At 45.6% G+C, this 26,913-nt stretch overlaps 1 protein-coding gene across 1 annotated transcript in view; it reads left to right on the forward strand.

Moving 5' to 3' along the window:
• Dzip1l (DAZ interacting zinc finger protein 1 like) overlaps positions 1 to 26,913 on the forward strand; it is a 40,135-nt gene that overhangs the window by 6,030 nt on the left and 7,192 nt on the right. The window contains exons 2-13 of the mRNA XM_029565581.1: positions 2,378 to 2,546; positions 4,703 to 4,821; positions 5,487 to 5,648; positions 9,309 to 9,437; positions 12,437 to 12,499; positions 13,920 to 14,060; positions 18,251 to 18,281; positions 18,960 to 19,054; positions 21,740 to 21,841; positions 23,377 to 23,569; positions 26,328 to 26,544; positions 26,863 to 26,911. Of these exons, the coding sequence (XP_029421441.1) occupies positions 2,378 to 2,546; positions 4,703 to 4,821; positions 5,487 to 5,648; positions 9,309 to 9,437; positions 12,437 to 12,499; positions 13,920 to 14,060; positions 18,251 to 18,281; positions 18,960 to 19,054; positions 21,740 to 21,841; positions 23,377 to 23,569; positions 26,328 to 26,544; positions 26,863 to 26,911 (1,470 nt within the window). The remainder of the gene's footprint in view (positions 1 to 2,377; positions 2,547 to 4,702; positions 4,822 to 5,486; positions 5,649 to 9,308; positions 9,438 to 12,436; positions 12,500 to 13,919; positions 14,061 to 18,250; positions 18,282 to 18,959; positions 19,055 to 21,739; positions 21,842 to 23,376; positions 23,570 to 26,327; positions 26,545 to 26,862; positions 26,912 to 26,913) is intronic.

Genomic DNA, 26,913 nt, shown 5'->3' on the forward strand with positions numbered 1-26,913 from the left:
AATATTTAAAGTTATTAATGAAAGATGGGTATTGAATCCTGTCATTTTTATTTCTGTTCACATTCTTGATATAGCTGTACTTTTCCATGGTTATACCCTCATTGAATTTCTTTCCGCAGCCCCTTGGGTATAGTTGTTCCTTTCTTCAGCTCTTTTCTGAATTCATTTAGAAGTTTATCAATATCTTCCTTCAGTTCTTTGATTTCTTTGCGTGTTCTTTAAATTCACTGAATTCTTTTATCATGTTTATAATTGTTCTTTTGAGTTCCATGTCCTGCATTATCAGTTCTCATTGTATTCCTCTCGAGGTCTATTGGTATTTAGTAGGGATATATTATTTTGGTTTTTCACGTTATTTTTTTCTCTGTGATTTTGACATGTGAATTTCTTTTGTAGTTTCTGATTCTTGTGTGACACTCGGGCCTTCAAGTTTGGTTCTGCTTCTTTTTTTGAGCTTTATGTGTCTTTGTGGCTTACTTTTTGGGCATGAAAAGCTGGTTCCTCTAAGCTTCCGCTTCTCTCCTTTGATTTTATATTGGAGTGGCCAGATTGATTTTGTCTTCAGGAGTTCCGCAGTGGGCCCAATTCAGATGATGGTCATATGACTTCAGGCTTTCTCCTAAGGTCTGGATCCCTCCAGGACCGATTTTGGCCTTGGGAATTTGGGGGTTGGACTGGCCTGGGAGCCTGGCCCAGGAAAGATGCTGGTCTAGGGCAGCTGGTGGCTGTGCCACCCAGAGATGCAAAGGGAAATGGGGGCGGGAAGAGGCCCCAAGGACTCCTGGGGAGTGTACTGAGGAACTGGGTTGGTCTGGATGCAAAGGATCAGGAAGAGGAAAGGTCAGCCCCAGCGTCCAGGGTGGCCGGTGGTGCAGCCCAGGGAAATAGAGGTAGGTGTGGGTGGGACCAGGCCCTGAGGGCTCCTGGGAGAGAGGCTGGTGGGTCATGCAACCCAGGGAAGCAGAGGGAGTTGAGGGCGGGGCCAGGCCCAGAAGGCTCCTGGGGACCCAAGAAGGAACTCGGTTGGTCTGAATGCAAAGTATCAGGAAGCAGTGGTGATTCCCTGGGTGTCTGGGGCGCCAAGACAAGGAATGGGATAGGACCCAGGCTAGGAGGAGAGATGGGCGGGGGAGATGGGAGGATGAATGAGGCTCGGGGAGTTAAGGTGGGGGTGTTACTCCCGAGATCCGGAGAAGCCTGTGGGTTGGAGAGAGGCCTGCAGGTCTGGGAACCAGAGGGAGGCCAGGAATCCATGTTTTAAAAAAACTATTGCTTTATCAGTCTTTTCTTTTTTCTTTTTTTTTTTTCGGTCTTTTTGAGACAAGATCTCCCTATAGCCCCAGCTGGTCTGGAACTCACTATGTAGACCAGGCTGGTCTTGAACTCACAGAGATCCACCTCGCCTCTGCCTCCCAAATGCTGAGATTAAACACATGTGCCAGCATGCCCGGCCCAACTTTTCCAGTCTTTTTATTTTTTTTTTAATTTATTTTTTTGGTCTTTTTGATACAGGGTCTCCCTATAGCTATCCTGGAACTCACTGTGAAGACCAGGCTGGCCTTGAACTCAGAGATCCACCTGCCTCTGCCTCCCAAATGCTGGGATTAAAGGCCTGCACCACCATACCCAGCCCAACTTTACCAGTTTTTAAAAAACATTATTTTTGGTTCACTTGTTTTTATGTGTGTGAATGTTTTGCCTGCATATATGTAAGTACACCCATTTTGTGTAATGCCCACAGAGGCCAGAAGAGGATGTTAGATCCACTGCAACTGGAGTTACCTATGGTTGTTGGCCACCATGTGTTACTGGGAACCAAATCCAGGTCCTCTGCAAAAGCAGCCAGTGCTCTTAACTGCTCAGCCATCTTCCCAGACCTTCCTTTGCCTGTCTTTGTGTGTGGCTTTGGCCTCATAATCTAAGATGGTTGCCCAAGTTCCATCTTTCAGGTCCATCATTCATTCTAATAGGAGGAGACAGTAAGGAATGGCATGACTTTTATTTTATTTTATTTTTTGCAGTGCTAGGGATCAAACCCAGGCTTAGTGCATGCTAGGCAAGTGTTCTAACACTGGTCTACATCCTCTGCCAGCAAGACTTTAAAAATAATGTCAGTTCCTACACGTTGTGTGTATATATTGTACCCATATTCCATTTCTGGAATTAGAGAAATATCATTACCAGATTTTAGACATGGCCACATTTGGCTGCAAGGACAGCTGGCACATATAGTGTTTATTTTCATTGGCTTTGTGTTCAGCTAAAACCAGAGTTTGTATTTCTCTCTCTTCCTCCCTCTCTTCTTTCTGTAGTGTTGGGAATTGAACCCAGTGTCTCCCATACTCCCAACCCCTTAAATTCTTTATTTCTGGAGCAGACCATGGATCCACAGGAAAGAGTGTCAGTAGAGGGAAGTCCTATGCTGTCTGGGGATCTGATTCCAAATGCTTCCACTCTGCAGTGCCATTTGTGTGACAAGACATTCATGAATGCCACCTTCCTCCGGGGTCACATCCAGCGCCGGCATGCAGGCATGGCAGAAGGCGGTGAGTCCAGGCAGCAGCTGGGACCTGCTGGGCTGGGGCACATACACATCCAAACCTACCCTTAGAGCCCCTGCATCCAGTTGAGCTTTGGGTGACTCTGGCACTGACTGTGGGGTCCCACATGGCGCTGGATGGGTTACAGCCTTGTCTGTGTAGAGAACAAAAGGAGTCAGTAGGAAGGTTTAATCTTAACTTTGTCCCTTTCTATGACAAAGTGTAGTCAGCACTTCCCCTCTGACTTTCTGTACCCTTTACTGTGAGTGGAGCAGGCAGACATAGACTCTGAAGGGCCTCTGGCCTGCCTCATCTGTAGCTCTCAGAGGCTGGCTGTGAGTGTAAATGGGGCAGATGAGTAGTCAGATCAGTTCTTTGGCTGTTCTCTGTGCTGAAGTGTATCACTTTAATCTGACTTAATCACTTTATTTAATTTTGCCATTTTAAATTCCAAAATGAATAGGAAGGCTGTGTGTTGTCATTATGAAACTATAGGTACTTTTTGAGGTTAACAGAATTGGCTGTACAATAAAATAAATAAAAACACATAGCTATAAAAACTTCATTAAGGAGAACATTTTTATTTTCCATCATTCTAATCCCCTTTTCAAAAAAAATATTTTTAGAATTGAGAATGTAGCTCAGTGATACAGGGCTTGCCTGGCATGCATGAAGCCCCAAGTCAATCCCCAGTACCATGGTGGGTTAGGAGAGTTTAAAGCAGTATCCTTGAGCTGTGAAGTTATTATACATCTAAATCATGCTAGGTCTTTATTGGAGACTGTTAAGGAAAAGCGGTCTTTCTAGGTCTTTAATACTTATTTTCTTGTAAAAAAACCCATCACGTTTTGATATGGAAACTTAAATACAAGCACACAGGAAAAGGAAAAGGAGTGGTATCACCAGCAATTAGTATTTTGATGTATTCTTAGTTTTTTCTGCATACACATGTAGTCATATGATATGCAATTTTGACTATTGCTTATTTTAACTTTAAGAGTATATCACAACTGTCATTAAGTTTTGTTTTTTCTTTTGAGTCATAGCCTCATGTAGCCCAGGCTGGTCTTGAACTTGCTATGTAGCCAAGGCTGGTCTTGAACTCCTGATCTTCTTGCCTCCACTTCCTGGTACTGGCATTATGGTTCTGTGCTACCATGCCAGGCTTATGCAGTGATGGGGATCCAAAAGAGGGCTTTGTGCTTCTTAGGCAGGCAGTCCACCAGCCCTAAGTCATCCTTTTTTTTTGAGACTGGGTCTCCCTGTAGCCCCAGCTGGCCTGGAACTGGCTAGTTTCGACTCCCACAGATCTGCCTGTCTCCACCTCCTGAGTGCTGAGACTGAAGGTGTGTACCACCATCCTGGTGTACTCACGACTTCTTATTTGGAGGTTGTCCAAAGCCCAGGCCTTTGATTTTATACTACCTGGGATCACTATATTAAACCCAAAGAATTCTCCTCTATCCCAGAATTGCTTGCTTTGCTTGCCTGATCACACAGGCCTGTAAGTCCAGACACTTGAGAAGCTAAAGCAGGGGGATCGAAGGTTCAAGGCCAGCCTGGCAACTTCATGAGACCCTGTCTCAAATTAAAAAGTGAAAAAGAGGCTGGGGACGGAGCTCTGGTAGGGTGCTTGCCTAGTATGCACAATACCCTGGGTTCAAGTCCTCATACTGAAAAAATTTTGCCTCATACTGAAAAAAAATTGCTTGTTTCTAAAAAGGCTCTAGACTGAGAGAAAACATGTCTTTTAAAAGAATAGGTTGATTTTAATAACAGTATTCAGTATTATTTGTCTAGTCACTAAATGTACTTATATTTTATTCTCTTTCTAATACTCCAATGATTTTGCATCTCCATCTGTCAGTACTGTTAAAATGCTTTAAAGGACGGTACAGTAATTCACATTTATGGAACTGTCACTCTGGGCACTGTGCTAAGCATTTTGTGTTGTCACATTTCATCCTCACACCCCCCTTGCCTTGCTGAGTGCTGCTGTTATTATTGCTTTGCAGTTTGGAGAAACAGGGACAGGGAGGCAGGAGAGATGCTTTTCCCCAGCCCAGTGAACTATGTGGCAAAGCTCATCTCAGACCGAGGTGTGAGTGCGGAGGGAGAAATTCTACTGTGGCCTTTTGCTCTTTCTTTCTGTGAAACCCTAGGAAAACCGAAGCAGGAACAGCCCTTGGAGGAGGTGTTGGAGGACCTGCAGGCCAAGCTAAAGTGGACCCAAGGGGAGCTGGAAGCCCAGAGGGAGGCTGAGAGGCAGCGGCAGCTCCAGGTGAGCCTGCAGTGGAAACGTCAGGGAGGCTCAGGTCATGGGCTTTAGGGATGTTGCGCAAGCATCTCACAGAGCCAGAATTCCCCACTGGTTTCCCAGAGTCATAGTCAGAGCTAGGAGGTCACCTTCTCAGGTGTGATAAACGATTATGGGCTTTCTGAAAAGAACAATCAAATTATTTTACTAGACCCATGTGGTCAAAAATGGAGCAGAGCCTTGTGGTCTTCTGCTTTAGCACATGCTGGAAGCATTTGAATTTGAATATAACATTTTACACTGTACTATTAGTTGGGTTTCTGAGGACAAAGATGGGGTCTCCTTTCCAGGCTAGAGGAGGTGCTCCACAAATATTTGCACATTCGAAACACTCACCTTCCTGTTCCTTCATATATTCATTCATCATTGGTTGTGGTAGCATAGTTACTGAATACTGACTGTTCCAGGCATTGTGAGATGTCTTTATCCCCAAGGGAATTTACAATTTAGATAAGACTGTCTAGCAATGGACCATTCCAGGTCCAAAGCAGAGGGGCGGAGGGTGGTGTGCTCTTTGGCCCTCTTAGTGTTGTGCATGTTTGGGAGGTGCTAAGCTTAGCGGGTCTACCCCAAATATTTGCTGTAATGTGGAATTAATGATTATATTGTTCTTATTTTTCTTTTGCTAGGAAGTGGAGATCACTCGTCAGAGGGAAATAGAAGCTAAGAAAAAATTTGACGAATGGAAAGAAAAGGAACAGAGCAAGCTTTATGGGGAAATAGACAAGTTAAAACAGTTATTTTGGGATGAATTTAAAACCGTTGCCAACCAGAATTCTACACTAGAAGAGGTACCCAGCACAAAAAGCTTTCCAGAGCTGTTTTGGTGAAAACAGCTTTAATTATGCTCGAACATTAACTTCTTGTGTGTGTGTGTGTGTGTGTGTGTGTGTGTGTGTTTGTGTGTGTGTGTGTGTTTGTGTGTGTTTGTGTGTGTGTGTGTGTTTGTGTGTGTGTGTGTGTTTGTGTGTGTGTGTGTGTGTGTGTGTGTTTGTGTGTGGGTGTGTGTGCAGGTGTGCTTGCCCATGGACAAGAATGTGGAGGCCAGAGGGGACATCAGATACCTTCCTTTACCACCAATCTCCAGTTTAGCTTTTTTTTTAAAGATTTATTGTGGTGTGTCTGTGTGTGTCTGTGTGTATGTGTGCATGTATGTGGGTGCCTGTGGAGGCCAGAAGAAGGTGTCAGATCCCCTGGAGCTGGAGTTATAGGCTGTTGTGAGCTGCTCAGTCTGGGTGCTGGGAGCTGAACTTGGGTTCTCTGGAAGAGCAGCAAGTGTGCTTAACTGCTGAGTCATCTCCGCACCTTAGTTTTCTTTTTTTCTATCTTAGTTTTTGAGACAGGATCTCTCACTGAACCTGGAGCTCCTGTTTTTACTAGACTGACTGGCCAGTGAGCCCTTTGGATCAGCCTGGCTCCACCTTCCTCCCCTGGGTTTACAGATGTGCACCTGACTTTTTTGTGGGCACTAGGGATCTGAACTTAGATCCTGATGGTTGCGCACCAAGCACTTTACCCACCGAGCCCTCGTCCCAGCCCCACAAAATTCTTTGTTTACCCTGCACTTGTATTAACTTCATCTGTTGCCGGGGGCTGATATAAGTATGAAGTTGGATGTCAGAGACCAGTGCCCCGGGGAAACCACATAGCTCTGTCATGTACTTGCCATGTGACTTTGGATGAGTTATCGTACCTTCCGGTGCCTTAGTTTCTTTTTGTATAAGATAGACTAGCAAAAGGTTTAAATTAACACATATGTACTCCTTGGCATTATCTGGCATGTAATATGAATTTCCTAGAAGATTGACCTTATTTTGCAAAGAGTTTTTATTACTGGACAAGAAATGAGGTAGAATTTAAATGAGTGCATTTTTCTCTTGACATATTCTGTGTATGCTGGCTCTATGTTAGACAACCGTGGGGTCTGTGGGGTCTGTGGGGTCTGTGGCAGTTACATGAAGAAATTAAACACCACTGACTTAACACAATACTGACTGTGCTTACTCTTTTCCCGCCTCTAAGCGGAACTTTATTTATTTATTTAGCCAGGATCTTTTGTCTGGCTGGCCTGGAACATGCTATATAGACCAGGCTGGACTGAAACTAAAATAGTAATCTTCCTGCTTGTACCTCCGGAATGCTTAGATGTATGAACCATTACCCAGCTACATTAACACAAAAACAGCCAAAGTAGTCTTGAAGTACAATTAATTTGTTAATTTCTTTTTAAAGTTCCTTTTAAATTTTTTACATTTTAAAAATAAAACGTTGTTTTTGAGAGAGAGTTTTACCATGTAGCTAAGACTGGACTCAAACTCATTATGGAGCCCAGGCTGGCCTCAAACTTTCAGTCATCCTGCCTCGGTTTCCTGGGCGTTGGGATTACAAGGCTTCTATCACTTTGCCTGCCTAAGTTCCATTTAAAAAACTTTCTGTGTGAGTGTTTTTTTTTTTTTAAATACATATTACATTGTACTTGAAAATGGGTGAAGAAATCAAGACCACATAACTTGTTAAAATTCATACAGCAAGAATTGGAGGTGGGACTTGAACTTGACTTTTTAAATTCCAAAGTCCTGTTTTTCTACTGGATATTCTCTTTAACTGTCATTGTTAAATCAGGAAGACCTTTGAAAGGCTATCGCTGAACCATATCTTCCCATATAAGTGTGTACAGAAAATATTTAAAAAATATATTTATCTCTCATTGGTCCTCCTCATACCAAGAGAATGCTGTTTTTGCAAATGAACTGTCAAGAGTATTTTTCATAACCATTTCCATGTTTTTCCTATGGAGCTTGTCACAGTTATGTGTAGAATCTGAGATGGAAAGGTTCAGATAGAAGGTGGTAGAGTTGGAATGAAAGCTGTCTGTATGGTGTGTATATGTGGGAGTATTACCTAAAATTAGCAGTGTTCCCCCACTGGATCAAGGCTGATTTGTGGAAGGTAAGCTGCTGCCTTCTGGTGTGGCCCTCTGCTCCTTCACCCCTCTGTACCCATCATTTCCAACCTTCTCAAAATGCCCTTGATTTCACATTCCCCAACATGTCACCTGCTGAGTAGGCATTTGGTAAATAAGTATTGATTTGAATTGGAAGTCATTGTTTAGAAACCGCCATGTTTCCTTTCTGACTCAGATCACATTCTCCTTAAACCGAAATATCCTATGATTTTTTTGTCTCCCTATAAGAATATTCATGTTGTGTTTTTATGTCTCCTGCTTCTCTCAACATTTTATTATTTTACTTTCATTAAAGTATAGGAACCAAATTGGACACAAGATTCTTAGTATAGTTAGATAGGTATTTTGTCAATTGAAAAAAAAAAAACTAGTGGAAAACCAGGTAGGATTTCATTTAGAATGACAGAAAAACGCTGTAAGATGGTCAGTCTTTGAAATTCTAGAAATATTCTTCTGATGTTGGAGGGCCACTGAGAGCTAAGTGCATTTTAAAGTATTTCTTAGAACTTCCCTGGTGCAGAAATCTGAGCACTTACTTTGAGTTACCTGACAGCAGAGAGAACGTTGGGTTGCGTGGGGTAAACCCAAGTGCCAGAGGACGCTGCAATGGAAAGGCACCGGCCATGGAGCTTTGTAGTGCAAAGAATCAGCGGTGTGGCATGCCATAGCGATGATGTAGAAGCCAGAGGTGACACATCAGAATCTCCCCAGTCATGCATGCATCTGGTATAGCATTTGTCAACAAAAATTCAGGTTGGGGAACGATTAACATTTGGTCCCACTATTGCTTAAGCAGTGACTGAGAAGAGTCAGCAAAGACAATACCAAGCTTGCAGCTTCGTAAAGCTGTAGCGAGGCTTGTAGATTTTTGTGTAGGGATAGAGATGGGTGTGTGCTGCTTTGTTAGTGAGACCCAGGTAGGTCTGCGTTTGATTTAATTTTGTGTGCTTTTTTTCTTCTGGTCACAGTCATATCTCAAGAACTGCCAGGTATTAGTGACATGGCTCTGAATGCTGTGAAAATCCAGCTTTCTGATGAGAGCTGGTGTGTGTGTGTGTGTGTGTGTGTGTGTGTGTGTGTGTCAGAGGCAGGAGTCTTCATCTTCAGGGTGTGGCTGGGGAAGCTAAGGATCCTCATGTGGGCTCCAGGTATGCTCTCTTGAGCTTACTCCAGGCCTAGAAAGAAACAGGGCAGCAGTTGGGCAATTTCAGGGTTTGGGGACAGCAGAATTGAAGTAACACCTGAGTTTGTCCTTCCCTGGATACTTACTTCTACTATGCACGGGCTAAGCCTCAGGAGAACCTTAGTGAGGGGGCTGCCAATTTGTGTGGCTGTTTGTAGGCGTATCTGTACTTAGTGAGGGCAAACTGGAGGCTCTTGGTTGGGGAGAGTGGTACGTACCCCTTTGACCCTGTATCGGGATAAGGTATAAAGTCAGTATCCAATCTAGGTCTTTAGTTTATCAAATGGTGGGGGACTTTTTCAGAAGCTGAAGGTGCTGCAATCCCACAGTGTGACTGAGTCCCACCTTGGAACGCTGCGGGATGAAGAGTCAGAGGAGCGACTCAAGCAGGCACAGGAGCTCCAGGCCCTGCGAGAGAAGATGGAGGTTCAGGTGAGCCAACCCTCCAGGCCCTTCTTTCGAGAGTAAACTGAGAATCTTGCTTATCCCCCCTAAGAGCTCTCGTTTCTGCTTTGAGGATTTGGGGAAGGTGAGAGACAACAAAGCCATATATTTCCAGGCCTTGTGCCAGTGTGTAAACATAGAATATGGTTCTCAGGCAAGCTGGTGATATGTGTATAATAATCAGATTTGACCAATATGTACAAATATATACAAAGTATATTCAAGCACAATGCAGGGTTTCCAAACATGTAGGCACATACATGGTTTTCTTTTTTGTATTTTAGGTTTTTGAGACAGTGTCTCACTCTGTGGCATGACTGGCCTAGAACTGTCTATGTAGACCAGGCTAGTCTTGAACTCACAGAAATCTACCTGCCTCTGCCTCCTGGGTGTTGGGACTAAAGGTGTCACCATGACCAGCTAAATTTTTTTTTTTTTTTTTTTTTTTTTTTGAGACAGGGTCTTCCTGTTGCCTCAGCTGGCCTGGAACTCATTATGTAGACCAGGCTGGCCTTAATCTCACAGAAATCTGCCTGCCTCTGCCTCCTGAGTGCTGGAATTAAATGCATGCACCACCACACCTGTCTATAACTTTTTTTGATTTGTTTTTATTTTATGTGTAAGACTGTTTGCCTGCATGTATGTAAGTGCACTGTATGTGTGCTGAGAACTGAAATTGGGTTCTCTGCAAGGGTAGCCAGTGCTCTTAACCACTGAGCTGTCTCTCCAGCCTGGGTTTCGTTTTTGACATCTTTATCTCCCATTTTATTCTAACCCAGATGAAAATAATCCAGAAAATGTGACAGTGTCCAGAATTTGAAAATATTTGGGATAAATATGTAGTGTGATGGTAAAAAGTTTTTCTGGAGGTAAACCCATTTGCCAGTTTCTGTGGTATGCAGACTCCTCTCATACCCTCAGTGTGAGGTCTCTGAATAGAGCTGAGAAAAACTGTATCCAGTCTGCTCTGGCTACCACTGAGTGAACCTTACTGAATCCAGGCACAGGAGGTCCATAGTACTGATAACCTCACAACAAGGAGGGTAGTGAGCACAGCCCCTCAAGCATGAGCCTCTGTGTCTACACTCCATGGTGGTTGAGAAAGAGCTTGAAGTCTGGTTGGATGGTTCACAAATCTCTGATCATAAAAAAGTCATTGTTGTGGGGCTAGGGAGATGGCTTCATACACAAGTATGATGACTTGAGTATAGACCCCCAGCACCCATGTAAAAGCTGGGAACAATATGGATCTGTAACCCCAAAATTGGGAATGGAGATAGCTCCAGATGGCTGGAGCTCATTGGCCAGCCAGCCTAGCCAACTGGTATACTCCAGGCTCAGGGAGAAGACCCTGTCAAAAAATAAGATGGAGAGCTGCTGAGGAAAACTCAACCTCTGGCCTCCTGTGCATGTATACTTATAAGAACACAAGTATGCATAACACACACACACACACACACACACACACACACACACACACACACACACACACGCACACACAAAGTCATTCTTTTCCTACAAACTTGAACTCTCTTCATATGCATTACTTTTTTTTTCCTGCTCTCCTTCTCTTCTTTTTTCACTTTTTGAGACAGGTTCTCAAGTAGCCCAGGTTGGCCTCCAACTTGCTTTGTGCCTAAGGATGACCTTGACCTCAAACTTCTGATCCTCCTGCCTCTACCCCTCAAATGCTGGAATGTTAGACATGAGCTACCCCCCGTGCTGGTCTTTTCGCTTTTATTTCTGTTATTGCAATTTTCTTTACACTTTTGTGAGTTTGTATAATGTGAGTAAATAAACCTAACCCTTTGTTTTTCTCTTTGTGGCTATTTTCCTGTTTTCTATTGGTCTTTCAACTTCATTTTATTGTGGTTTGGTCATAAAAAGAGTAATGTTTCTGTGATATAAGTCATCAAAGTATTAGCATTTTCTTTTTTACTTAAAATATTTTATTTATTATTCTTATTTTATGTGTATGAGTGTTATGCCTGTGCTGTGCAATGCCAGCAGAGGACAGAAGAGGCTGTAGGATCCCCTGGAACTGGAGTTACGGACAGTTGTTAGCTGCCATGTGGGTGCTGGGATTTGAACCTGGGTTTTCTGCAAGAACAGCCAGTGTTCTTAACTGCTGAGCTATGTCTCCGGCCCCCTCAGCATTTTCTTTTTAAAAAATTTTAGTTATATGTCTGTATGTGTGTATGTGCACATGTTGTGTGTGTATACACAGGGGCCAGAAGAGGGTGTTGTCCCTGGGACAACAGGTGGTTGTTAGCCAACTGATATAAATTCTAAAGTTCAAAGTCCAGTCCTCTGTAAGAGCAGCAAGCTCTCTTAAGTGCTGAAGCCATCTCTCCAACCCTGCTGTCTTGTCTTTACTATACTCATGCTGAGATTTAAAAAGAATATTCCTGTGTTTTCTTTTAGTACTTTTATGGCCTTAATTCTGATGTGTAATTCTCTGACATGCCTACAGTTTATTGATTTAACATATAAAATAAGCGTTCAAGTTCATATTTTTTCTGGTCAGTTAGCCATTTGTTCAAATACCATTAGTCAGTAATCCATTTTCCCATTCCCTTGGCAACCAAGTTTCCATTTCACTTCAAATTCATTCAGGCTTTCTATTCTGTTCCGCTAATCTTACAGCCTAACCGTGAGCCAGAACCTTTTCATTTCCATTGTTTTATGATATATATTAGTATCTAGAGGCCTCCACTTAACGAGCTTTAAAAACTTATTGATTTATATTTATTTTATGTGCATGAGTGTTTTGACTGCATGCATATCAATTTTCCACATGTGCTCAATGCCCACGGAAGCCAGAAGAAGGCCTTGGATCCCCTGGAACTGGAGTTACAGATAGTTGTTAGCTGCCTTATGGCTGCTGGAACTCAGCCTAGGTCCTCTGCAAGAGCAGCCAATGCTCTTAACTGCTGAGCCATCTCCACCCCCCACCCCCCACTTAAAAAGCTTTTAATCTTTTTCAGAAGACAGAGTGGAAGAGAAAAATGAAGGAACTGCAGGCAGAGTGGGCAGCTGAGAGGAGAGAGGTAGCTCTTGTGCAGTGGTGAGAAAGCCTGGTTTCCCGTGACCTCTCCCAATTCATTATTCCCCCTCCACCTTCCATTTCCTGCCAAGAACTGGTTTGCAGACATTTTATTACTGGTATTGTTCCTAGTTGCTGATATCCATTAATACACAGATGGAGTCACTTGCCTACCTAAGAGAAGCTGCCCCAGGCCATCTTCTGAACCCCATGCATCCTGTACTACATTGTACCTGCTTTGGGACCTCTTGGGCTTTAAGCCTCACATGAGCCACTCAGTCATGTCACATGTGGGCTCTTCTTTAAAACCCCATCCTGGGGACCAGGTGGCTCAAACGTCAGACATTGCAGAGGGAGTCTACTGAAGGGCTCAGATACTGAGCCCAGTGAGCAGGGAGCAACAGCCCTCCAGATAAAGAAAACTAGTGCTGTACAGATGCTCCTGAGCAGGAGCCAAGTTGAGGAAGAAGCTAGTTAACAAGGGCCCTAGGTCTTGTCGGCCCAAAGTCTGGAAGATGCCATTGCTTGCGTCAGAGCCTGGCCCGTGGTTGTTGCTTCCTCCCACTGCAGTATAGGGATACACAGTCTCCATTGGAATGGTTTTATTTAATTTGAAACATTTTCTTTTAAAATATTTATTATTTTTATTTTTGTGTGTATGAGTGTATTGCCTACATGTTATGTGCGTGCATCTGTGTCATGCAATGCCGTGGAGGTCAGAAGAGGGCTTCGGATTCCACTGGAACTAGAGTTAATGATGATTTGTAGCCACCATGTGGGTGCTGGGAATCGAACCTGGGTCCTCTGCAAGAGCAGTCAGTGCTCTTAACCGCTCAGCCATCTCTCCAGCCCCATTAATTTGAAACATTTTCAAATGGAAAATACATTCAAATTTTTTCCATAAGTAGAAGAACTATAATAAGGATAAAGTCCTTCCTACCTGTCTCCCCGCCCCCACCTGTCTCCAACACCCAAGCATAGAGAGTGACTTGTAGTGTATTCTTCTATAGTTTCTCTATGCAAATATGAACAAAGTCTCATTTTACCTCTGCTTTTACACTAGGAGTGCATGCTAACACCTTTTCTTTACTTCTTGTTTTTAATGGAGTGCATTTAATAATTTTTGAGTGGTCTTATTTTCACGTGCATGTCCTTCAGTGGGTGACCGTCTGACAGAGTTGCTTTCTTTCCTCATCTTAGAGGCCTGTGTTCCATTTTTTTCTTCTCAGGCACAGCTCAGAAAATGTGCCTGAACTCAAAAGCAGCTAGTATTGTTAGAAAGTCACCTGCCCAGTCTAGAAATCCTGTACCTGGCCTCAGGGTAGACACACCATCTGCATCTGTCCATAGGGACAGGCCCTTCATGCTAGGGGCACTGGGGTCCTTGCAGACACCTGACTTACCAACCCTCCTGTGCCCACCAGCTACAGGAAAAGAATGAGAGGCTACATGCCTCCCTGTCTCAGGATCAGAAGAAAGCAGCTGCTCAGTCTCAGCGCCATATCAGTGTCCTCCGTGCCCAATTGCAGGAACAAGCCAGACTCATCGCTTCCCGGGAGGAGATGGTAGGTTTGTCCTCTTAGCCAGGGTCCTCAGTCACCAGGCCTCTTCTGTGAAGATAGCTTTGGATTCTTCTGGGTTCATTCTTTTGATGTCCCGAAGGGGACGGAAGAGGCCTCTGACCTGAGGGGCACAAAGTTATGAGGCTGCAGCCACCTCCCTCTCTAGGATGCAGCAGTACTTCCTCCATGGGGGCTGCAACAAACCACTCACTCTATCACCAGAGACCACCATAGTTGTTGGGTCCTAGGCTGACACTATGCTACAAGAGCAGTCAGTGCTCTTAACCGCTCAGCCATCTCTCCAGCCCCATTAATTTGAAACATTTTCAAATGGAAAATACATTCAAATTTTTTCCATAAGTAGAAGAACTATAATAAGGATAAAGTCCTTCCTACCTGTCTCCCCGCCCCCACCTGTCTCCAACACCCAAGCATAGAGAGTGACTTGTAGTGTATTCTTCTATAGTTTCTCTATGCAAATATGAACAAAGTCTCATTTTACCTCTGCTTTTACACTAGGAGTGCATGCTAACACCTTTTCTTTACTTCTTGTTTTTAATGGAGTGCATTTAATAATTTTTGAGTGGTCTTATTTTCACGTGCATGTCCTTCAGTGGGTGACCGTCTGACAGAGTTGCTTTCTTTCCTCATCTTAGAGGCCTGTGTTCCATTTTTTTCTTCTCAGGCACAGCTCAGAAAATGTGCCTGAACTCAAAAGCAGCTAGTATTGTTAGAAAGTCACCTGCCCAGTCTAGAAATCCTGTACCTGGCCTCAGGGTAGACACACCATCTGCATCTGTCCATAGGGACAGGCCCTTCATGCTAGGGGCACTGGGGTCCTTGCAGACACCTGACTTACCAACCCTCCTGTGCCCACCAGCTACAGGAAAAGAATGAGAGGCTACATGCCTCCCTGTCTCAGGATCAGAAGAAAGCAGCTGCTCAGTCTCAGCGCCATATCAGTGTCCTCCGTGCCCAATTGCAGGAACAAGCCAGACTCATCGCTTCCCGGGAGGAGATGGTAGGTTTGTCCTCTTAGCCAGGGTCCTCAGTCACCAGGCCTCTTCTGTGAAGATAGCTTTGGATTCTTCTGGGTTCATTCTTTTGATGTCCCGAAGGGGACGGAAGAGGCCTCTGACCTGAGGGGCACAAAGTTATGAGGCTGCAGCCACCTCCCTCTCTAGGATGCAGCAGTACTTCCTCCATGGGGGCTGCAACAAACCACTCACTCTATCACCAGAGACCACCATAGTTGTTGGGTCCTAGGCTGACACTATGCTAATTATCTAATTTAAATCTCACTACTTCCCTTCAAGGTAGGCCCCACTTTCTCCTCCTCACATTTTTTTTTTTGCTCTTTTTGAGACAGGGTCTCCTGTAGCCTCAACTGGCCTGGAACTCACTACATAGACCAGGCTGGTCTTAAACTCACAGAGATCCACCTGCCTCTGCCTCCCTAGTGCTGGGATTAAAGACGTGCACTATCATGCCCGGCCTCTCCTCATCTTTTTAAAAAATTTTACTTATTTTTATTTTATTTTTTTATATGTTATGAGTGTTTTGCCTGCAAATATGTAAGTACACCATGTGCACGCAATGCCTGGGGAGTCCAGAAGAGGGTGTTGGATGCCTTGGAACTGGAGTTACTGATGGTCATTAACCTCCATGTGGGTGCTGGAAACTGAACCCAGGTCCTCTGCAAGAGCAGCCAGTGCTCTTAACCACTGAGTCAGCTCTCCAGCCTTCCTCACCATTTTTTGATGGATGATCAAACAGAGTTGCTCAAGTCTGCACAGAGTTCTCTCTAAGCGAAGGGTAACATTCAAATCCAGCTAGGCAGGTGAGACACAAAACTTGTGCTCTTTACACTGTGCTCACAGAAGAATTTCTTATCCAACTTCTTTTTTGTAAATGAATAGCTTTTGATGGGGTTGTCCAGTAGGCCTGTGTCATGAAAACTGCTGAGTCACTAAGCAGGCCCTCCTAAAGCTGGGTCTTATAGTTCTTCATCTGTTTTTGGTAATTCTTCCCTGAGCCTGGGCTCAGCTCCCCTCTGTGAACCCTAGGCCTTTGGGAAAGCTGCCCCTTCCCCTTCTGAGTCCCCCTGGGGCTTCAAGTTCCTGTTATGGTTCTGACACCTCTGGCCTCATGGACCAGCTTCCACATAGCCCTTGATGGAGCCACAGCCACAGTCCAGTTCCTTCTCTCTGCCCCTGTGCCCCTTGCTAGTTGTGTTCCTCTGCCTTCCCAGCCACTTTCTGCAGTCACCGTGGCCACCCCTCTTCTGTTGTCCCTGCCAACACTTGCCTCTTCACTGCTGTGGTCACTTCTGGTCCAGTCTGGAGGTGTACCTGCAGAACTCTTGTTTGCACATTTCACTGAGGAACCTATTGCCTCAAGATAACAGAATAAGTAATAGCAGTTTACTTTTATCATAAACCCCACAGAGGTAACAGTTGTTGGCTGTGGTTAGCAGCAAATTTGTGCCACTGGGAATCCAGACTAACTTTATTTTTATTGTGTTGTATTTTCATGTTACACTTTCATAGCTGCCAGAGCCCCAACTATTGCGATCATATTTGATGGGAGAAATGGATAAAAAGACTCCAGTCCCAGGGGATCCAACAGCCTCTTCTGACCTCCGCGGGCATTGCACGACACAGGTGCACTTAACCTACATGCAGGCAATACATGCATACACATAAAATAAAAAAAATAAATAAAATTTTTTAAAAAGTTAAAGGAAAAAAGACTTTTCAAAAGAATTATGTGTGTGTTTGTTTACTCACATGCCCACGTGCATCAAGGCACGCATATGGAGGTCAGAGGACAGTGTGTGGAGTCAGCTCTTCCTTCCATCTTTACATGGTTCCAGGCTTGTACCTCTACCTGCTGAGCCATCATACAGCCCAAGAATTTGATGACACATTGTTGGTCAAAACTGTGTCATAAGAACTGGACGTGGTGGCATATGCCTTTACTTCCAGCACTTGGGAGGCAGAGGCAGGCAGATCTCTGTGAATTGGGGCCAGTCTGGTCTGTGTAGTGAGTTCTAGACCATGGGCAAAGAGCATATATATATATATATATATATATATATTGTTTTTTTTAAATTAAAAAAAGGTTTATTTTATGTGTATTTATGTGTATGCATGTTTTCTCTGCGTCTATGTGCAACATGTGTGTGCCTGGTGCCTATAGATTCCAGAAGAGAGCATGAGATCCCCATGCAACAGATGGTTGTGAGTCTCTTTGTGGGTGCTGGGAACAGAACCCAGGACCTTTGCAAGACAGCAGGTGCTCTTAACTGCTGAGCCATCTCCACCCTGCATAATAGGTTTTATAGTTGCTAGAGTAGAAATGGGTAAGGAGAGACAGCTGGAATGGGTATTGGATGAGTGTATGACACAATGGGTAATAGAACTCAAGCTGAAGTGGAAGAAAGAAAGGGCCACACAAGCAGAGGGCATCTCACAGCTTAAGCCAGAGACTAAATGGTCTGGGAATACAGAAACCAGGACATGGGTGTAGACAAGTGTGGCTCCCAAAAGTTTTTCTTTTACTCTGAAGTCACCTTGTTTTTCAATTAGTTCCATGTGACAAACAAGCATGCAAGCAAACCGAGAAAACTAAAAGAGTAGCTGGCTGCTAACAACTCTTGACCCTTTGCTATGGTCTGAGGTCAAGTGGACCACATTTGGCAGCTCGATCTGCTCCACGTGAAAGAAGAAGGAGACTTGTGTGGAAAGGGGTGCTGAGCAGGGGAGCCAGTGCCCAAATCAAGCCTCCAGGCAGGGATGGTCTCTTCTCCCATGGGCATTCGGCTCAGGTGTCTGCACTGCCGGATGGAGTTTCTACCTTGTCCTGCTCTTTTACATCCAATTTCTCTGTGGTATTGACTGCCCTGCTCTGCACAGTCCTTCTCTGAAGACGTGTGGTCGGTCCCATCCTGAGAAAACTGAGCAGACTGCCATCCTGGGTTGCTGCTGCTCTCCCTTGGTGCCATGTCTTTGCACGTATGGGCAGAGGGAGATGAGATGTGGGTAGGGATGGGTAGTAGGTTCTTCCGTTCTTCTAGTGGGTGGCATGGCAACAGTGGCCATCCTTCCCCATTCTGGGCAGAACTCCTGCTCAGAATGGAATCCTTACAGTGTCCTCTGCTGGCTCTAACCTGCTTGTTTCACCTCTTGCAGATTCAGACTTTGTCTCTCAGGAAGGTGGAGGGTAAGTCTGCAGTGGGTGGTTTATACTAGTCTCAGGGGTTGCCTTGGGCTCTTTTCCTTGTACCCTTCAGTCATTTTATTGGTAAAGGATCAGTGACAACAGTCCATGGGACATGAGGCGTGGCATCACGTTGTCTAAATGGGCAAGGGAGAGGGCTTCTGGGACAGAGGGATTTGTGCCGAAGACTTGCTCTCAGCTGCCAGAAGTTCTTACCTACCTTGCTTTTCTCCAGGTGGTGGGAGGTGGTGGAAGGGTTGAGGGTCTTGGGCATGGTGATTGGTGGAGTTGAGCTCCTAAGTGGGCTTTCTAACTTACCATGTCTATGACATACTATTAATAACAACTGCGTGCCCTGCCAAGTACTTCAGATTCATTGACTCATCACATTATGATTAATGTGGGGTGGGTATTTTATGACCCTGTGTTTTCACATGATGAAAATTAGGCTTAGAGAGGTCCAAGGACTTGATGTCTCTTGCAGAGCTAGTGGGGCTAGAGCTAGAATGTGAACGCTGATCTTCCTGCCACCAGGGTCTGTGGTTGTGACCATTGCTCCATCTGCCCCTGTCTGATAAAGCTGAATGTGTAGAGGGCTTGTCCCCGGGGAACTGCACCTTTCTCCGAGTCAGGGATGGGCTGCAGGGTTCTGGCGCCACTAACTATTTCGGTTCTTCTCAGAAGTAAAAGAAATGCCAAAGGCTGTGGACACAAAGGACATAGAAGAGACCTCTTCTGAGGAAGAGCCAGAGGACGCCCATGATGAGCAGTGGAGGGTGCTGGCATCTCTGAGGCAAAATAGTACCTGGCTGAAGCAGTTCCGGCCCTCTCTGGAGGACGTCCTGGAGAAGAAACTGGAACACATGGGAATTAAGAGGGACACAAAGGGAATCACAGCTCAGACTCTCCAGTCTCTGGAGGCCTTACTGAGAACCCTGAGTGTTTAGTGCAGAAAGCAGATTGGCTGCTCTCTCCACTTTTTTTCTAATAAAAATATTTTATTATTTTTATTTTATGTGTATGGGTGTATTATCTGCATTTATGTGAGTGCACTCGTGTCATACAGTGCCCACAGAGGTCAGAAGAGTGCATCAAATCCCCTAGAGTTGGATCTACAGATGGTTGTTAGCTACCATGTGGATGCTGGGAAGTGAACCTGGGTTCTTGGCAAGAGCAGTCCGCTCTTAACTGCTAAGCCAACTCTCCAGCCCCCTCTGTATCTGGACACATGAAGCCAGACTGGAAGGAATTAAGGACATGAGATAAATATGTCTTAAGCACCTTGTACGTGCCAGGTGTGTTGTTTGAAGGTACTAACGTGATCTGCTGGTTCACCACTGGGGAAAGTTAACTTGCCCAGAGTCACAAGGCCAGCAGGAGCCAGAGCCAGGGCCTGGAGGACTTCTGATTGAAGTCCTGCCCCTTTTGCCTGGCGCACTGCTTCTCACCTAGAGGGGAATGGAGGAGGTCTTGCTATACTGACATTAATATTGTATTTGTTGTCCAATTCTGTGTTTGAGGGCGCTGTAGACACATTTTGAGGGACCTAGCATCATAAGGCCCTCAGGTGGGAGGAACCAAATCCTCAAAGTCTAGAGAGGAGGAGATTGAGATGACTAGGTCCTTGTGGTCATAGTGGACCCTGAGGTCAGAAGCATGCCTTGGAAACTTGTTAGAAATGCAGATTTGCAAATCGTCTGGCAACATCCCAGATAAATGGAAGGCAGGACCCAGAAGTTTATTTTCATACACTTTCCAGTGTGTCCTGATTCTTTCATAAGAACCACTGAAAAATTGGTGGCTTCCCTCGACTGGGAGTGCATTAGCAATCACTCAGGATGCTTGTAACTGTCTGGAAGACCACTGCACAGCCCACAGACCCTGTAGAGGTGGGCATCTAAAGCTTTCCAGGCAATTCCAACATGTAGCCATGGTCCAGGTGCATGCCTCAATGTAAATTTATTAAGAATCACATGGGGAGGGCTAGGTGAGGTGAGAGACAGGGCTTGTCCTAACACACATTGCAGGGCCCTGCCTGCAGAATTGTTGGTACTGTAGGTTTGAATGGAAACCCAGAATTTGCATTTCTCACAGGTTCCTGGGTGATGCTGTTTGTTAGCATGTCCACAGAGTTTAAAAATAAAAATTAAGGTTTGCGACCTAGAGATTCTGATGTAATTGGCTTGGGTGGTTTTAATGTGTAGCCAGGGTTGAGAGTTACTATGTCTGTCTATAAGCTCTGTGGAGGAGGAGAGCGGAGTTTCTCTGTGTCCTTAGCATCCAGCACGTCCTGTCCACACTTGTACTATTGTTGTAGAGTGCTGTTGTCCAGGTATGATATGACCCTTCCTCTTGAAAGCTCCATAGCTGTGATTATCCATATGAGACTTGCTCCAGATTGGGCTTATTATTCAGTCATGGAAGAGGGAGGGGTCATGAGGCCCTGTGCCTCCCCAAAGATGTATAAGTGGTTAGTAGTAGCTGAAAGGAGAGAGACTCTTCTTTGATGGTATAGCTGTCCGTGCTCATATATACAACCCTGGTTAGACTCACTGGTTCACCAAGCTAGACTTGGGTGGGATTGTTTCTTTGGTGCTGTGTCTAGGATGGGTAGACATTCGTTCATCTCGCCCTAGGAAAATTAATACAATAACTACTTGCTCAGTAAATGGTGATTCAAAGGGCTTGGCTCACGGGCCCCTATGGGCACTGAAACACTCCTGAGAGACCTCCCGACTCACCCTGGACTGACCCTTTGTAGCAGTTAGCACCCTGTTAATCCCTTGTTTCCCTAGCCTATGGATCAGTATTTCTAAGTGTGGTGTGTAGCTCACCTCCATCAGCATCATCTGGACACAGGAAAAATGAGGATTTTAGGGCCCTTCCCAGACCTGTGGGTGGAGTCAGACTTGGGACAGGGGCAGGGATGTGCATTTTTAGCTTAGGCTGTCCTGATACAAACCTCAGCAGGAGGGAGCACATTGACCTAGAAACGATACCGGAAGGGACTATCTTGTTTACACTTTTAATCTCCCAGATCAGAACAGAACCAGGTATAGCAATGGGAGGGGTATCAGGTGGAGGCTAGGATGAGGTTGGAGCTGACCTGGAGTCTGGGACCAGAGTGGAGCTCAGGGACCAAGTTGCTTGCAGGGCTCAAGTCCAGATCCAAAAGCCATGAATTGACCTGTTGTAGGGCTGACTGAGCCCAGCCCTGGGAGGGCCAGACTGGCAGGGGATGAGCGCACAGAAGGTGGGTGGAGAGGCTAAGATTGTGATATCCAGGAGGAGAGATGCCTTACCTTCTGGACACTTGGGACTGGTCTGCCTTCAAGCTCACTCTGGAGAGTGGGATCATTGGCAGGTACAGTGGCTCTCCGGGCCTGGAGGTCAGGATGCACTGACTTTGGTTATTGTCTTCTGCTACAGAGCCAGAGGACGCCCATGATGAGCAGTGGAGGGTGCTGGCATCTCTGAGGCAAAATAGTACCTGGCTGAAGCAGTTCCGGCCCTCTCTGGAGGACGTCCTGGAGAAGAAACTGGAACACATGGGAATTAAGAGGGTGGGTTCCAGGGCCACTGTTGATTAATTCATTTAGTTTCATTTTTCAGACAGGGTCTTGCTATGTGGCTCAGGCTGGCCACAAACTCAAGGTAGTCCTCCTGCCTTTGTCTATGGAGTGCTGGGATTACAGGTGTATGCCAACACACCAGTCTAAAGGCTACTATTTTAAGGGCTGAAACCTATGATGAAGAAAAATGGTCTCATTCAGAGAAGCGATGGATTGCCTTCTATTCTGCAGACGTATTTCCTGCATTTGCTTCTTCCTGTGCTCCTCTGGTATCTGGGTAGGGAACCTCCCAGCAGCAGTGTGAGCTCTCTGTTTCCTCCAAGTTTTCCATGATTGGCCTCTCTTGGCTGACGATGCTATGCTTGGTCCTGACATACTCAGTGTTCTCCACCCATTGTGTCTCTAACCAGATTTTCTGACAGAGGGAATTTAACTGGCTTAGTCTGGCCTGTGGACTAGACTCCCTTGGATAAATGTCCATCTCTGACTTCACTGACTGTGGAACATGTAGTTGTTCCCAGATACATGTAGCTAGACATATGACTGTTAAGGGCATCAATGAAGTCTATTAGTAAATAAACATACATCTTGTTATTGAAGTCACCAAGCACCACATCATTGAACATGCTGTTTCGTCTTCAATGAGTAAGATTAGGAGAAAAAACGTCAAATCTCAGACAGCTGGGGTTATAAAGATGAGTTATAAAGATAGGGTTATAAAGATGTCCTTGGGGGCTGGACTGTCTTCAGCTTCTGCTTAATCAAATCTAAATTCTTTTGACTTACATGTTTTTATTTTATATGTATGAGTGTTTTGTCTGCAGGTATGTAAGTGTACCATGTATACAAAGCCCATGGAAGCCAGAAGAGGGTGTCAGATCCCCTGGAACTGGAGTTACAGATGATTGTTAGCTGTCACGTAGGTGGAGGGAACGGAACTCAGGTCCTCTGTAAGAGCAGCCAGTGCTCTTAACTAGCATAATCCAATCTTGGTCCTATGTCCAGACTTGGTTAAAATATTTCTAATTTTGATAAATCTTCATCTTTGATCTTGATGACTTCCAAGACATCATGCCCTTGGACTCAGGGTGAATGTCAAAAACCCAGGGAACTTCCAGTTACTGCCAATGCCAGTTACAAAATCCAGTTACTGGGTTTTGAAGTTTAATTTCCAAACACTGCTATCCAGGGGGAACATGATAGTGCTTGGAGGTACAAAATGAAGCAGTCTGTAGTTTCACTGTAGGATTCAGTTGGGTAGTGGCAGAGCACACCCCATTCAGGTCCCTTTCTGTTGTGATGTGGATGGAACTGTGATGCAGCCGTTTGCCTGATCCTGCTCTGCGTGCTGTGATGGGGCTGCTACACCCTGACCATCAGTGTGTGCAGCTCACCCTCTCTGATCTTATTTCATCCTCACTAACACATCAGACACCAATCACAGTGGCTCCCTTTCCCGCTGCTACAGCTGTGAGAAAAGAGAAGGGGAGCCTGTGTGTGCCACCGTGAACTTCTGCTTCCTCTAGGACACAAAGGGAATCACAGCTCAGATTCTCCAGTCTCTGGAGGCCTTACTGAGAACCCAGCGGCAGCAGACTGCCCGGCGCTTTTCTGAATTTTTGAGTCTGAGGGAAAAGCTCAACCGGGAAGCCACCAGCAGAGTGAAGAAGAGATGGGAAGGAGGGAGTGCAGTGTTTCGGCCACGTGGCCAGCCTCCAGGTAAGCTGGGACAGGAGGAGACCATGACCTGAGGAGAGGATTCCCCTCTTGTGAATGTTCATCTCCCCAGGAGGAGGGTGCAGCCCCTGCCTCCCATCAGGGCCACTTTTCTGCAGAACAGAGCTTGTCAGATCCTCAAGGGTGAATGAGCCCAAAAGTCCTCTGTTGGAGAAGCAGTCAGAGGTGGGGTTGGATTGGGGCACTTGTGATTTTTGGTAGAGAATCAAAGAATGTGGTCAAGTACTGTCAGGTCTCTGTCCTCAAAGATCTTACAGAGTAAGGGAATTTTCCTCCTAGGTTCAAGTGGCCCCATTTCTAGAAGATTCCCAGGTCCATTCTTCTGGGGAGAGATTTGGGGATCTGCGCCTGCTCGTGTGTGGTGCTTAGGTCCCTTCATGTCATTTCCTCCACCATAGACATGCGTGGCCAGGCCAATCCTGGCTCTCCTATCTGGCAGCCCTGAGCTGAGCTCTTTATGCAAAGAAATATTGCAAATGTGGGAATATGAGAGATGATTTTAGTTCATATACGAACCAAATCATTTAAAAAAATTTAAAATTTGTCTTCATTTGAATTAGGAAATCGTGTGAGATAATAGAATTATTCCTTGTATAAATGTAAAGCAGGTGTTTTATGTTTAAAAGTGCAGTCGCTGTATGTAAAATGTTACATAGACAATAGGACAGGTAGTATGACACTGTGGTAAAAAATGTGATTATCTGGGAAACCCCCATTCCATTTCTGTCAAACTTCTGACTATAAAATCTCTAAAGGAAGGACAGTTTTTGGATGCATGGACGTCTCTGACAGAAAGGTTGGGAACCTGCCCTTCCTGCTTGGGTTAGAGCTTGTATTCCTTTGCTCGTTTTCCCAAGTGTCCCTACATTTAGTTTAGTATTTGTTGTGGCTGAGTTTGTACCAGGACCTACCCTGCCACCTGAGAAAGCAGTCAGGACCAGGTGGTGTGAGGGAGCCAGACACAGGAATGCTTGAAGCTTAGGAGCAAAGGCAGGGACTTGTGAGGATGAATGGAAATATCCCAAGACTTCTGGCTTTCAGGGGAAGGGAAGGGCATTTTGATTCTTCTGGATGCCACTCTTCCATTGCTGTCGTCGGAAAGCCAGGGATCACTGGGCTGGAGAGATGACTCAGTGGTTAAGAGCACTTGTTGCTCTTGCAGAGGACTGGGGTTCAGATCCAGCGCTCACATGGCAGCTAACAACTGTCCATAACTCCAGTTCTAGGGGATCCAACCTCTTCTGGCCTCCACAGGCATTGAATGCATGGGTGCACTTACATACAAGCAATATACACATACACGCGCGCGCGCACACGCACACGCACACACATACACACATGCACGCGCCAGGGGTGAGAGCCTCCTCTTGCTCCTTTGCCCCTTCCCTAGCTTTGGGATTCAGTTATTAGCATGACGTGAAGCATCTGTTTTCATAGCACTTTGTAGCCCTTTCCTTCCAGCTCTGAACTGACTTGTCCTCACACATCCCACAAATGCTGTCCAGTGCTCACCTCTGCTTAGACCATGCCTCTTCTCTTGCTTGGGAGCTTCTCGTGGGATGCAGTGAGGGCAGTGGCAGATGGAGGACCAGGTTTGCACCTGTCACTTTCTTCATAGTATTGTGGGCAAGTCTCTTCATTGCTCAAAGCCTCTGTAAAGCAGGAGACTGATACTGTCTGAAGATGTTCGGGGCCCACATGGATGTGTACAAAGTGCTTTGCTTAGTGCCTGGTGCATATTCATTGTAAGCTGTTGTTATTTCCTCTCTGCAAGTTTGTTTTTACCTTTCTCCTCTCTTTACTCTTCCCCACTTCTTTTAAAAATATTTTATTTATTATTATTATGATTATTTTTATTTTATGTATATGCGTGTAGTGCCTGCATGTAGGTAAGTGTACCTGTGTTGTGCAATGCCCGTGGAGGACAGAAGAGGCTGTCGGATCCCCTGGAACTGGAGTTACGGACAGTTGTTAGCTTCTGTGTGGGTGCTGGGATTTGAACCTGGGTCTTCTGCAAGAACAGTCAGTGTTCTTAACCGCTGAGACATCTCTCCAGCCCCTCTTTCCCACTTCTAAATAAACAAATTCCCTAATTGCAGCGTATTTCAAATATTTTTTACCTTGAGCTACTGTAGTTAGAAACACTGTCAACACTGACTCAATGCATACATTTGGGTTTCATGGAAAGCACTTACACCGACTCCCTGTGATGCACTTTCTCTCCGTAAATGAACGTTGCTGGGCCCTCTGTCTCCTGATGAGTCTTATGCGATTTGGAAAACAGAGAACAGTATCTAATTGCCTGCCTTGGGTGCAGCAGCCTTGGTTGGAAATGTGAGGGTGCGTGTGACTCTTGTTAGTCATATAGTCCTGTGGTGACCTCTGGTGGCAGCAAGGCCTTCCTGCAAGGCCACCTGTACCCAAGTAACAGCATTGTGGGTGAGGAGAGCCTCAAAGCCCACCTCTAGCACTTTCCAGGGTCCTCAGAACTCTGACATCTTTGGTTTTTATAATGAAAGCATGACTCTGGGATACCTGGTACTCTCCCAGTCTGATGAGGCTGGAGCTCTGTCCTAGTAGAGGAGCTCGTGTGGGACAACAGCCAAATCTGCTATGGTTATTATAATGTTCTGAGACAGTGTGGCTTGATCGTCTCTGGGGCCGGACTCTCTTATAGGGACTCAGGCTTGCAGTCCCAGCATGCACATGTTCTGATAATCATTCTTTTCTGTGTTTCTAGTCAAAAGCCAGCAGAGCACACTGGCCACAGGGGAGGCCCTGCCAAGGACCAGGACTCGGAGTGTGGTGCTGCCATCCAAGCCAACAGGGCCTTCTACATCAACTCTTCAGAGCCACAGCAGCCATGTCCCTGGCTTGACCCAGGTGTCTACTCCCATTCCACGCCCCAGAGTGCATGGACCCTCCAGCACCCCTGTTTCCCCCGGGCCTGGACTGAGGTGAGCTCTGGACTTTGATCTGAAGGAGTAGCCCCTGACCCTAGGGAAAATGCTTCTGAGTTTCTTTAGAGCTCTATATACAAGGGCAGGACACAGTCAGACATGAACATAGATAGGAGGTGCCTGAGGTAGGGTCGAACCTGAGCTTCTGAGAGAAGACTGGGGACCTACCTCCGCCCATCTCTATCTCTTCAACCCATTGCTACAGTGGAAGGGTAGGGCCTCAGTGGCTCCTGGCTGAGCTCTGCATCTGAGGGAGGGAGCTGGGCTGACTCTAGATAAAGGAACAAACCAGTGTTTCCCTCATTCTTCTTCCAGCAGCAGCACTCCTCCTTTCAGTTCTGAAGAGGACCCAGAGGGAGACGTTGT

The sequence above is a fragment of the Nannospalax galili genome, unplaced genomic scaffold (genome assembly GCF_000622305.1).
Source record: "Nannospalax galili isolate Female #2095 unplaced genomic scaffold, S.galili_v1.0 scaffold1458, whole genome shotgun sequence".
Classification (NCBI taxonomy): domain Eukaryota; kingdom Metazoa; phylum Chordata; class Mammalia; order Rodentia; family Spalacidae; genus Nannospalax; species Nannospalax galili.